Below are 13,658 nucleotides of genomic sequence, written 5' to 3' on the forward strand. Positions count from 1 at the left end.
ACTGTATGCCATACTTAGCCGGATATATGTCATATCTTACCTGTGCGATGAACTCAGTCATTGTTTACTTTCAAATGTGTACCTGTCATATGGTCCATATGTACTGTTTTGCTATACGTTGAAAATCAAAATAAAAGATAAAAAAAAAAAGAAGTGGTTGTTCATTGTGCAAATAGTCATCATTTTATTTTTAAAGTGGGTTTTGAACCCTTTCTGATCTTTGTGATCAGAATAATGCTGGACATCCACATCGCTATTTATATCTGGGATGTCGAGCAATATTATATTTTGAGTATAATCCATAAAATCATGTATAAAAATACAAAGCACAGGTCAGTATTATTAACTCACATTAAAAGAAAAACACCATAGCACACTCATCATTTTCATAAAAAGCTCAACTAAACCCCAAATCGCCAATGGCCTGATGTTGGGACATTGATGGTTGTACTGCTCAAACAGAGATGAAGCGGAAATGTCTGTACCAGCATATTCACTTCTACTCAGGATGTAGTTGTGAGTGCCACTGTCAGGTATTTGCTCTTTACACTCCATGCCAGCATAAGGAAGTGGGAACAGTAAAATCTAGGGCTTGAAAGATAATCTACCAGGTGACAGTAGGGAACTGTTTGGGACCCAAATTGTGTTGTCAATAGCCAGCAAACCCAGAGGTTACTGCTGCCGGATTCCATGACTGTACTCTACACACAGGGAGATGGCTGAGTGAAAACTACTTAAAGTTAAACTTATCCACAACTGAGGTTCTACTATTCAGAAGGAATTCTTCCCTTTAGTCACTGAGCTGGTGGCCTCAGTAGCTTTGCACCCTCCCTATTCCAGTCACTAAAGTAAAAAACCTTAGAATCCTTTTTGATAGAAAATTGTCTTTTGAGGGCCAGATCAATCACATTACCTCTGCCTCTTTCTTTACCCTGAAATTGTTTAGGAAGGTTCTTCTCTTCTGTCCATCAGATTTGTAGAAAACTGAGGTGCCTGTTCTCATATCAAAAACTAGATTATTCTAACACCCTGTTAGACCTGGCACCGTTGGCATGGGTCTCCCTTCCATTTGTTTGTCTTTACCTCCTGTGTATTGCTGTGTGTTGGAATCCATTTTGCTGGTCTAGAGGCTTTGGGTACTTTGCCACTGCTGTTCAGTGCCAAAGTGCAACTGCTCCCTTTATAAATTGGTGTTATGGATTAGTGATTCCATGATTGGCATATTTGATTTACTTGTCAGACCCTAGTAAAGTGCACTGTGTATGCCCAGGGCCTATAAATCAAATGTTGCTAGTGGGCTGCAGCACTGATTGTGCCACCCACAGAAGCAACCACTGCCGAGCCTATGTGTAGTCTGGGACTGCCATGTCAACTTGCCAGTGCTTAAACCTTCCCTTTTCTACATATTAGTCACCCCTAAGGTAGGCCCAAGGTACCCCTGTGGGCAGGGTGCATTGTATGTTAAAGGTAGGACATGCCCTGATGTGTGTGGCATGTCCTGACAGTGAATTACTGCCAATTTCGTTTTCACTACTGCAAGGCTACCTGTAAAATGAGGAGTTTGTTTATAACATCTTATAAACATAACTGGCCCTGGGAACAAGGTAGAAAAATAAAGTTTAGTATGCCTAAACTCAGAATGTTAAAATGTATCTTTTAGTGAGGGTGATTTTAACATTCCTCGTTTGAAAATACCACTTTTAGAAAGTAAGTATTTTCTTGCCTAACCATCCAGTGTGCCTCTGCTAGGTTTGGGTATTGCATGTCTGGCTTTTGGATGACAGGGGCTGGAGAGGGGCTGCGACTCCAGAAGTTTGATGAGTCAGGGCTTGGCTGAATAGACCTGGGCTGCATTTAGAGTGGGGAGAGGAGATTTCCTTTTCACCTGAATGGGCCTGGTCTGCCTTCAACAATGCTGTCTCCACCTCCTGCCAAGAAGCTGCACCAGTTAGGACAGGACTGGTTTTAGCTGGGTACAGACACTATCTGCCTTCAGAGAACAAAGGATTTGTGTGTATAAAAAGTGGGGCCCAGACCCCAGATTTTTAGATCACTTCTGGCAAATCAAGAGGAACCTTTGCAGAAGAAAAGAACCAGATAAGCTGAGGAGAAATACTGCCCCTGTGCTGTTTGCTGTCTGGGGTTGGCTTGCAGTGACTGCTTGCTGCCAAGGAAAGGAGGAAAAGGACTTTGCTGTTTGCTTTGTCATCTGCTTGAAGAAAAGATCTCCAAGGGCTTGAACCTGAGTTTGCCTCCTGTTCTGAAGTCTCAGGGACACAAGACTTCACCACCAGCTTCCCTGAATTTCCTTGATGGGAATTCCAACCTGTATAGAGGTGCCTGCTGCTGTTTAGGACCTATAGAGACTGTTTGTCGCTGGGAGCTGAAAAATCGATGCAACACCGAAGAAGCGTGTTGCATCTGCACCTGTTTTCCGAAGCATCGCCAAAGAAACCGTCACAGCGCCTGCCGCTCTTCAAGAAATCGCCGCACTACGCATCGGGTACAACGATCTCCGAAGTCCAAGATCACCGCACCGATCCGGAGGCAAGGCTGCTAAGCGGCTGCACAAAACCACGCATCATACGGAATCGACACATCGCATCAAGGCGCCAAGACTGTCGCATCATTGGGGGCCGCAGTAAGAAACAGACACATCAACTCCCCACGCAGTAAGGAATCGACACATCACCTCCCCTGCACGGCAGTAAGGAACTGATGCATCACCTCCCCTACGGCCATTTTGTTGGTTTTGCGTGACTCATCTAAAGTACTTTCAAGAAAAGTGTCGCATCTACAACTTGCATTGAACTGAACTATTTCTACCATTTTAAAGCCTTATTTTTAATACTGTATTGTGGATTTTTGTTGTTTGGTCTTTATTTGGTTTAGATAAAGATTACTTATTTTTCTAAACTGGTGTGGTGTCCATTTGTAGTGTTTTCACTGTATTACTGTGTGTGTTCATAAATGCTTTACACACTGCCCCTGAGATAAGCATGTCTGCTCATGCCCAGCTACCTAGTGGGTGAGCAGGGGTTATTTTAGAAGTGTATCCCCCTTACCCTGACTAGAAGCAAGGGTCCCTATTTGGACAAAGGTACCTACCTCTGCCAACTAGAGACCCCCATTTCTAACACACCCTTTTTATGAACATCCAGAAAATATTTCTTAATAAGCTACAGAGTCTACAGAATGCTGCAGCCTTCCTACTGCTGGGTACTCCCAAACACAAATCCGTGTTGCAATCGTTTGCTCAGCTTCATTGGCTTTCTATTAGGAGGCGCATTGACTTCAAGGCTTTATGTATCAGCTTCAAGTCTCTGCATATTAGAGGCCTTGAATATCTTCACCAAAAATGTCTATGCTACATTCCAGCTAGGCCTCTCCGATCTGCTTCAGCAAATAAGCTAGTGATTCCTAGATTTAATAAGTCTTTGTGGGGAGTTAAAAGTTGTGTGGTCTGTTCTGCTAGACTGTGGAACTCCTTGCCCCTCAGCATTAAAAGAAACACTGATCAGCTGACATTCAGAAAGGCACTAAAAACATGGCTCTTTAATCATTAATCCGTAGCTGCTGTCTGAATTGAGAGGATTTGACTTCTTCCTTCTGGCTTAGCGTCTAGACACCTCCGGGTAGTAGAACGCTTTATAAATCCTCATTTAATTTCATTCATATAGCAGCTGCTCAAGCTGACACTCTGCCTTGAATCACAAAGTTAGGTTTTTTACTCACAACTCAAAGACGAAAGCCACAGCCATGGCCAGTCCAGGTAAGAGCGGTGGGGTGGTGGGGCCTTGTGAGGGGTATTTCAACAGACGATGACGAGGGAAATTTAATTATTTATATAATTTTCCCTCGTCATCGTCTGTTGAAGCACTCCCCACACGGCCACACCACCCCACCGCTCTTACCTGGATGGGCCGCTGCTGGAAACCCCTTCCTCATCCAGGGTGTGGTAATCATGTGATTAGATATAAATAATGCAAGAATGCAACTTATTTTCACATTTTTTAATTTTGCAAATTGTGCCAACAGTGACCTGGTGTCAGTTTGTATGCCATAAAGTGGATCTTTGTCTCTGGTCCATGAGTGACACTGTGTGTGTGTAAATTTGTCAATGTTTGACGTTGTCACCTTTAGAACATCACCATATACACATTGGGGTTATTTGTATTGAAATTGTTTCAGCCTGCTCTCCCTGCTTGAGAATTCACGATGTTTCGGCGTGTTAGTTCTTGCTGTTCATTTATGAGTGTGACCCAGCTCGCCTTGTGAGTGTGACTCAGCTGCCCAGGCGAGGGTGGCTCAGCTGCTTCTGTGAGTCATGTCCCAGCTGTCCCTGTGAGGGTGACACAACTGTTCCATCAGTGTAATCCACTACCCCTGTGACTGTGAACCAAGTAGCCAAAGAGAGAGTGTATGCTTCTAGACGCTATAAATAGCATTTCAAGACTACACTTTTAATAAGTTTACTTCCCTCTGCTGGAATTTAATTATACCCCATATTACTGTCCTCCTGTCACCATATACACATTGGGGTTATTTGTATTGCAATTGTTTCAGCCTGCTCTCCCTGCTTGAGAATTCACGATGTTTCGGCGTGTTAGTTCTTGCTGTTCATGTATGAGTGTGACCCAGCTCGCCTTGTGAGTGTGACTCAGCTGCCCAGGTGAGGGTGGCTCAGCTGCTTCTGTGAGTCATGTCCCAGCTGTCCCTGTGAGGGTGACACAACTGTTCCATCAGTGTAATCCACTACCCCTGTGACTGTGAACCAAGTAGCCAAAGAGAGAGTGTATGCTTCTAGACGCTATAAATAGCATTTCAAGACTACACTTTTAATAAGTTTACTTCCCTCTGCTGGAATTTAATTATACCCCATATTACTGTCCTCCTGTCCTTGGTATGTTTCCATTATGTACAAGTGGCACTTGTTTTAGGATATCAAGAAAAGTATCATGGTAGTCCCTTAACTTCACTTTCTAGAAGGTGACCTTTTCCCCTTCTTCACAGATACTCATTTCTGCATTAACTTTAATGAAATTCACCTGTGACCTTGAAAGATAATGTAGTCTTCAATTTTGTTATTTGTTTTGTCAGTTAAAGGTCATCAGGTGTATCCTCACTCTTCTCTCTATAAAATGTTCATTTTAGTTTCTTCCTCATTGTAGCCCTAAAAATTTGAAGTGGAAATTACATGCATTTGCGTCCATATCCTGGGCCCATAAGCGATCTCTGATGATCCACACCTATATTCTTGAACACGAGAGAACAATATCACTCATGTTTTTTGATTGTTTCCTCGTTGCTCCAGAAAATAGACCAGCAGTCCCTTATCCTAATATTATTACTACTAGTGACTATGGGCTATATTTATGACACCAGTTGCATCACGCTTGTGTCACGCAATGTGGTACATGCGCGACGCAACTAAAAAACGAGATTTATGAAGGCAAGCAAGGCCAATTTGAGAGGCCCTGAGTGGTTTCATAAATCTTGTGTAGAGCAAGGCTACACAAATCACTGCATTGCCCAATTCAGTGTTAGGGAGCTGTCCCATGGGTGTTGCATGGGTGTTGCATGGGTGTTCTCACGCAACTCCCATGGTTTTTGAGGCATTCCTAGATTTACCAGAACTGGTAAATATAGGAATGCGCCAAAAAGATAACCTTCCCAGGAGAGGCGTAGCGAGGGAAATATATTTTATTTCTCCTCATTACTTCCTCATATCTATGTGTGCTGCAAACAGTGGCGGCCCGCACAAATAAAGCATGGTAAGGCAGGAGGGGGAGCGTGGGGGGTCACGCGGGAAGTGGAAGTTAGAAATAATATATTGTAATTTATTTTTTAAACTTATCTGAGCCGCTGGCCGCCTCTAGCGTCATGCCGCATCTCCTCTTCTTCCCGGGTCCCAGCAGCCCCTGGGACAGACTCCCAGGCAATTCCTGTGCTGTAGAGCAGCTTGTGGATTGGCGTCAGCAGGCTCAAAAGACGACCTGGTCAGGCCAGGGAGTCTGTGGAGTTTCTCCAGCCTGACTGCTCAATGCAGCTGAGCTGGAGAAAACCTAAGTGCACATGTTATGTTATGTTATGTTATGTTATGTTATGTTATGTTAATAAGAGCTTATAAAGCGCACTGTCACCAAAAGGTTTCATGGCGCTAATTGTTGAGTGTGTCACGGCGGGGAGAGCTATGCGTAGGTCTGCGCAAACAGCCAGGTTTTGAGAGCCTTTCTAAACCCCATCAAGTTGTCCTGCATCCTGATGTCTGACGGCAGAGAGTTCCAGAAACTCGGGGCAAGGTAGGAGAACCTGCACCATCCCTGGCGTTTGAGTTTGATGACTGGGATGGTTAGTAACCTGACATGGGCAGACCGTAGGTTACGGCGTGGGACATGTTTTTCAATCAGACGGATGATAAATTTGGAACTCCTGCAGTGCAAGGCCTTGAAAAGTAAGCATCCGGTCTTGAAAGCTGCACGTTGGGCGATGGGTAGCCAGTGCAGTTTGGCTAGCAGGGGGCTGGCAGACTGCCATTTAGGTTGCTTAAATATCAGTCTCGCTGCCTGGTTCTGTACTATTTGTAGACGTTTGAGTAGGTACATAGGCAGACCGAGGTAGATGGAGTTAGAGAAGTCGAGACATGATAGTACGAGGGTTATCACTGCCTGAATGAGGGCCTAGTGAGTCAGCAAATGGGCATTTTTTCTTATTTTCCTCAGTTGGAAAACACATGAGGAGACTACTGTCCCCACTTGTCCCCTAAGCGAGTGGTCGGAATTTAGAGTGACTCCCAGGCTTTTCACTGAAGGTGAGGGAGTGGGGGGTGGTCCAAGATCAGTAGGCCAGAAGTGTGGGCCCCACATGATCTCGCTCTTTCCCGGCAGGACTAATTCTGTCTTGCCGGGGTTGAGCTTAAGGTGGTTAAGGTTCACATGTGTGTTTTGGTCGGCCTGAGATGGCCGGCTGAACACACCTGAGCATTTAGGGAGTGAAGTGCACATAGCAATCCTCCTCCCCTCTCCCATGCCTAGGCCCTGCCCCTCCCTACAGCACTGGCTAAGAGCTGGCAAATGTCAAATAAAATGATGTAAGAACATTGTTTTATTTTACATTTGCTGTCTCTGCCTCTCAGGATTGTTTTTGTGCAGGAAGGTACCCCTGCAACACAGGCACCCTTGCACTATGTTGCAAGGGTGCCTGCGTTGGCGCTAAGCAGCCAAAAAGGTGCCAGTGCAGGGGAAACGATAGGAATGCGCCGTATTCTTTTAAATACGGTGCATTCCTGCCCTTTCCCCATCATGCAGTACAGCACAGCAAGATGACTTGCTGGAGTGCACTGTGAGACAAATCTCATATATATGCCCTTATATTTACATATTCTACTAGAACATTACTGCACTCATCAGTTAACCACCTGCAGCCTAGAAGCAAAAACAAAATAACAGATGATGGAAAGTCGAACACATTCACATAGAGATTCCCCAGAAACTGGAAGCAGTCACTCGAGTTTGAAAGTAGCAGGAGAAGGCATGGTGGATCTCAGGTAATTCAGGAGAAGGCATGGTGGATCTCAGGTCATTCAGGAGAAGGCATGGTGGATCTCAGGTCATTAAGGAAAGCTTTCAAGGACGAGGAAGCCTGGTCCGAGTGGCATCTCACCGGATTAAGTGATGGGAAGGCAACCAAAAGGGACTAAGCTTCTTGCATAAGTGTGTTTGCAAGGTATACGATATTTGGAAGTTAATAAGAAGCAATGCCAAACATTTTACTGAGACGTTTGAAGACATGGACAAAGTGGGATCTGGCATGATAGAGCCAGTTCTGCTCTGAAAAGAGTATTGCCCTGATGACCTTGAATAATTCTTTGACAGATTGTTTTAAATATCGTTTTCCTTTATTTTTTTAATGTGGGTGATCGGTGGGAGTCTGTTATGGACATTTTACAGAGAAATGTGTTTATATTTCATTCAACATCCATAAAATAAGATTAATTTAGATCAAAACAGGAGCTCGCATATGAGAAATGAGAGGGGGTCACAGAGATTATTTGCAATAATATTGGTGCGCTGCTGTTGTGTTACAATTGTGAACACACACACTCTGTCCCGGAATATTAGTCGTAAACACATTCGGAATTTGGACCAGAGTGCCTGTGCACTTTCAATGACTTGGCCAAAGAGGTCAAGAAAGATCTAAAATTGGATCACAAATTCAAACTGTTCCGAATGGGGATCCGGAAATGCATTTGGCCTAGGGCCCCCACAATCCAAAAGAGGGCTCAGATAATGTAAGGAGAATTCTCTCTCAAACAAGTAACCAAGTGCAAAGATATATTTGCTTTGAAATCTAGATTGCAGTTTTTCATGCTAAAAGCTAGATTCACTGCAGCATTGGGTAGAGGAGTTGGCCTAACGGCTAGGACGATCGTCCTCGAATCAGGGGAACTGGGTTTGAGTCTCAGCAACGACGCTGAACATCCTGTAATTCTGGGCAAATCATTTCATCTCCCTGTGCCTAACAAAAACTAAAAAAATTAATATGTCCTCATGTAACGCAACTGGTGCTATGTAAAGCGCTCTGATACCCAATACCTTTGGGTTAAGTTCGCACTATATAAAACTCCGTCAAATAAAATAAACATTTTGCACTAACTGGAGTCCTGTATACTGTGAGCTTTGCAGTACTGAAGGCGAGAATTCACTGCTGTGCCCAGAAATACAGCATTGAAATAACTTTGTATGTGGTACTTTGTCTATGTTCATCGCATGGCCTAAACCCATATTGGGGCATATTATCAAGACAGGCAATGTGAAGGACATCTAACCTGAGCTTCAATTGGAATTCCATAGAGCATATTATCAAGCCCATTATCACCGTTTTAGCTGCAGTTTTCTGCCGCTAAAGTGGAGATAATTTTATCGCCTGTCTTGATAATATGCCCCTTAGTGTACATCTTTTGAACGTTAAATGGGTATTATAATCAACAAGTCCAGCAAAATGAAAGCACTTGCTGTATAGTTTGTTTGGTTAAATCTGCGTGAACTGTTACTGATTATACCGTCACAGATCTGAGTACTCTGACCTGAGATTAATTGCCTTCAGACCTGATGACCACCATTTCCAATCTCTACCCATCCACCTGTGTCCTCATTTCATGCAATCTTCAGAACATTTATCAAAGGTTGTTATCCTCCATGGTTTCCATCCTTGTTCTCCCCAGGCTCTTGCTCATCTGAGAGAATCAAGAGTGTGACAGAGAGAGAGAGAGAGAGCGACTTAGACTGAGAGGGAGAGGGGGAGGAGGTTGGAGAGGGAAAGAGAGATATATACTACATTCATTGAATTTCATTCTAGTCCACAGGCACTGAAGGACCTTTGCTTAGTTTTACCAGGACCTATTCTGACTCTTATTTTCATTTTGCTCAGCAACTGATATAGAAATTGGGTTTCCAGATGGGCCAAGTTGAAGATTAGTTTTGTTTTCTTTCTTGGTGTATCTGACCAGTCTGGGGTGCTTTAGTTTTAAAGGCCACCTCCTCTTCAATCCATTGTGCATGGATCCAGAGTCACCATCTCTCTTCCCTCTGGGTTTCTTGTGAGAGTGGCTTAGTGCAGCATAGTCATTGCTAGGTGCCACATTTCAAGATGAATGGCAGGCCATGGCAAAACATTTTCCAATATTTAATCTCTTCAGCCTAAATTTTACCTTTTACTGGCATTAAAGACCATATGTACCCGAATGCATGTTGGGAAAGATCCTGGTAAAGTTTAGAGTTTCAAGTTTAAATAACTTTTATCTCTGCTGGATGTGATAAAATCCTCTTTTTTCCTTGTGGAAATAAACTTTCTTTTACGATTTGTTGATGGCTATGTACTATGTATTCCATTAAGTTTCAACAAATGACACTGCTCCAGCAAAGAAATGGAGATATATAGAGCTTTCATTTCTGCGTAGCAGACATCCACCATACCTTTGTTCCCTCACCCACTCTGTTTGGAAAACCAGACTACTCAGAGGTCCTTAATGATTGTGAGGCTCTCCCCGCCTGTTTCCTAAAGGCCTCGTATTTCCACCATGAGCCAGGTCCTAAAACCAGGATCTGCATTTGCTACTTTCTATTCACTGTCGGTAAATCGGTTCTGACATGTTAGAGCTCCGCTCTGAGTGGTTCTTGAGAAAAGAACACTGATTGAGAAAAGAACCTTTAAGATTCAGACTTGTGTAGGTTCTCACTTTTGCACTGTGGGGAACGCTTAAACTTTATGCTCATCTTATTAAGAGGTGCAATGGTTACTTGAGGGGGCAAAGTTTGTGAAAACAAGGGGAGCTCATCTTCTCTAAAGACTAGTAGCTGTGTTCTATGACACCACCCCATGCTGCCTCTGCTTTTGAAGAAAAACATTCTGTGCAAGGATGGTCCTTGGGTGAATAATCGCTCTATAAATCTTCAATCAAAGAAAGAGAATAGAACAAATTTGCTTACCCTAAAGCGTGTTTATAGTCACAGGATATTTATGCATTTTATGAAAACATACATGATCTTTCATATGCACAATATATTTTTTTAGGAATCAATTATGAGCATACTTGAAGACAATGGAAGATACAACAGGTTTACATCATTATTAGCGGTAAGATGGTTACAGCAAATAAATACATAGATTTGATGCATCACCAAATGACTGTAAATTCTATATTATGGGAGAATTTATTGTTTGATCATATGTCAACAGGGCAGTGATGTGGGAAGGCAATTGGCAAGCACCGGACTTTACACCGTCTTTGCTCCAAGCAATACCGCTCTGGACGAAATGAAAGATAATGCTCTGGAATATCTGCGTTCCACCGAGGTGAGAATTTTACAACAGCGGGACAGATTGCAAAATTTCAACTTTTCCATACTAGCACTACCTATGTTGCGTGAGTTTAAAAGAAATGTTACCTTTTGGAAAGAAGGGCTTTTCAAGGATACCCGGTAAGACAGGTTGCTGAACCACTGTATTCATTGCAGATACCTCTGTGAAACTTATATTTCACAGGTACACCTCCTTGCAAGCGCGCAACACCCATTGGGCTCAATGGGCTTCAGCCCCCTCGTCTGACTGAGACGGCTTCCTGGACACTCACACAGGCGCACCCGAGTACTTCACAGGTCTTTAAAAGACCATGTACTTGCTCACTAGGCTTTGTTGTGTTTTCACCCCTTCTTAAAGCCCCTGAATCTCCACTCTGCATATTGCTGGAAGAATCATTACCCCCAAAAGCTTTAGTAGCTACCCCCAAAATGTGGCTCTAGTTGCACCTCTGCCTCCTTGTCGATCCTCCCATCTTCTCATCATACTGAGCTCAATAAAATGAGTACCATAGAGCTTAATAGGAGTAGCACCTGTTGTTAGAGTGCCTGACATTTAGGTGATGAAATCAGTTGTATGACAGAATATAGACCACAATGTATTGTGGCACAAAAATATTGTCAAGATATTAACCAAGAAAATATTGAATGTGCATACTTATAATGTATGGTACTAGAATAGCGACTGCTAAAATATCATAGACCAATATTAACACTGCATTGGCTACAATTATTGACATTTAAAAAAAAAGTTACATTAAACTTTGAAATGTAATATGTTTAAAAAAATACATCAATAAAAAACCTGTAACACTATTTTGGTTACTTCAAAAGTGAATTCGCAAAAATTACATGTGATTATAAAATATTTTTAATAGTTAATATAAGAAGTATAGCATTGATTTATGCAAATATTTACGAATAAGTACAGTTTGTAAATACAAAATATATTAATTTCTATTAAGTATTAAACCAAAATATGCATATATAATTTTTAATAAATTTGAAAGCACTTAAAACCTATATTTATTCAAACATAAAAATAAATTTTAAAATATGTAGAAAAATATTCTTTGTAAATATTAAGTCACATAATTTAAATAATTAAAAAATATATATAATGGAAATATATACATATACTTTTCAATGAAATACACTCAAAATATCTTTTGTATACAAAACAGAATGAAGTGCAAAATAATAACCTACCTCTAATCCAAAAACATTGGGAAAACACATACAATTTGTTTGGGGGGGGGTCAGATTTACTATTTTAACTTCAGTTGAACAAACATTGAGGAAAGTATAAACATTAAGAGGGACAGATTACTACTCAAGCTCCAGCTTAACAAACACCGGGGAAAGAGCATACATTAAGGGAGTCTACTCCAACTCTAGTTTAACAAACATTGGAGAACATGAATACATTTGAGGGGGGTAAATTTACTATTCTAACTTCTGTTCAACTAGCACTGGGAAAAATGCATACATTGAGGAGAGAGGGTTAGATTTACTATTAGAAGTCAATTTTGACAAACTTCTGGGAACGTGCATACACTGGGGGAGGTCATATTTAGTATTCTAACTACAGTCTACCAAACAAAGGGAAACGTGCCTGAATTTTAAAAGTTACGTTCAGGGGAGAGGAGTTGGCCTAACGACTAGGGCGGTCGACCTCGAATCTGGGGAATCCGGTTCGAGTCTCGGCAATGACGCTGAACATCCTGTGATTCTGGGCAAATCACTTAATCTCCCCATGCCCAACAAAAATAAATGTGTCCTAATGTAACACAACTGGTGCTATGTAAAGTGCTCTGATACCCGATGCCGGGTCAAGTTTGCGCTATATAAAACTCCATAAAAAGAAATATATATTTATATATGTATATACCCAAATAATTGAAGTTACCATTAAAAGATATTTAAGAAATTATACTACACAATTTAAAACAAATACAAATCATTAAAATATCTTAAAATTGGAAAATAAATAAAATGCATACAGAAATGTAACAGAATTGTTAATAAAAATAGAACTAATAAAAACTATTTTTGAAATAAAGAGGCTCCCTCAAACTAATACATAATACGAACGAAAACATCCAATGTTTACTTTGACATATATACTTGTTTAATTACTTATGAATTATTTGGGGAAAAAACACCTATTGTCTCCAAAATGCTCTACAACCAATTAGAAAATACTAACATTTCTATAAAAACATATATAAACAAATATTTTAAAAAAATCTTAATCATGCAATTTACAATCATTTTCCAATGCAATACTAATTACCCAACACATCACTCATGACATCTTTTATGACATCATTGATAATATCACTGCAACATTTGCAATTTTGCAATGAAACTGTTGATGAGAAAACTGTGTATGAATGGGCCGTGAGTTATTGTTAGCTTAGGGCACGAGTTCTAGTTATTTGTGATAACTATAACTGGTGAATTTCACTGGTTTTGTATGTTTAAAACATTATGTTGTCAATGAAGGATTCATTTTCCTCTAACTATAACATCACCTTACCCTTTGTTTTTTTTCAGTAGCTTTGTGTACATATTCAGGGGAAAAAGCACTCCGACACATACTGACACAGACAGTCACACAGCCACTCAGATGGCATATGTTAGAAACAGCATCACTCTTTAGTGGTACAGAAAAAATGGTAATTTAATGTATGCAGTAGCTTAGTATCTCTCTTTAAGTCGCAGAAACGTTTACAAAACACTTACACTCACTGGATGATGTCATCAGTGATGTAATTTGAGAGGTCAAGAGTGATGTCA

General features: G+C 41.3%; 1 protein-coding gene across 1 annotated transcript in view; it reads left to right on the forward strand.

The window, feature by feature from the left end:
• LOC146855449 (stabilin-2-like) overlaps positions 1-13,658 on the forward strand; it is a 1,111,419-nt gene that overhangs the window by 315,020 nt on the left and 782,741 nt on the right. The window contains exons 14-15 of the mRNA XM_085653245.1: positions 10,573-10,635; positions 10,738-10,854. Of these exons, the coding sequence (XP_085509371.1) occupies positions 10,573-10,635; positions 10,738-10,854 (180 nt within the window). The remainder of the gene's footprint in view (positions 1-10,572; positions 10,636-10,737; positions 10,855-13,658) is intronic.

The sequence above is a fragment of the Triturus cristatus genome, chromosome 4_1 (genome assembly GCF_964204655.1).
Source record: "Triturus cristatus chromosome 4_1, aTriCri1.1, whole genome shotgun sequence".
Classification (NCBI taxonomy): Eukaryota; Metazoa; Chordata; class Amphibia; order Caudata; family Salamandridae; genus Triturus; species Triturus cristatus.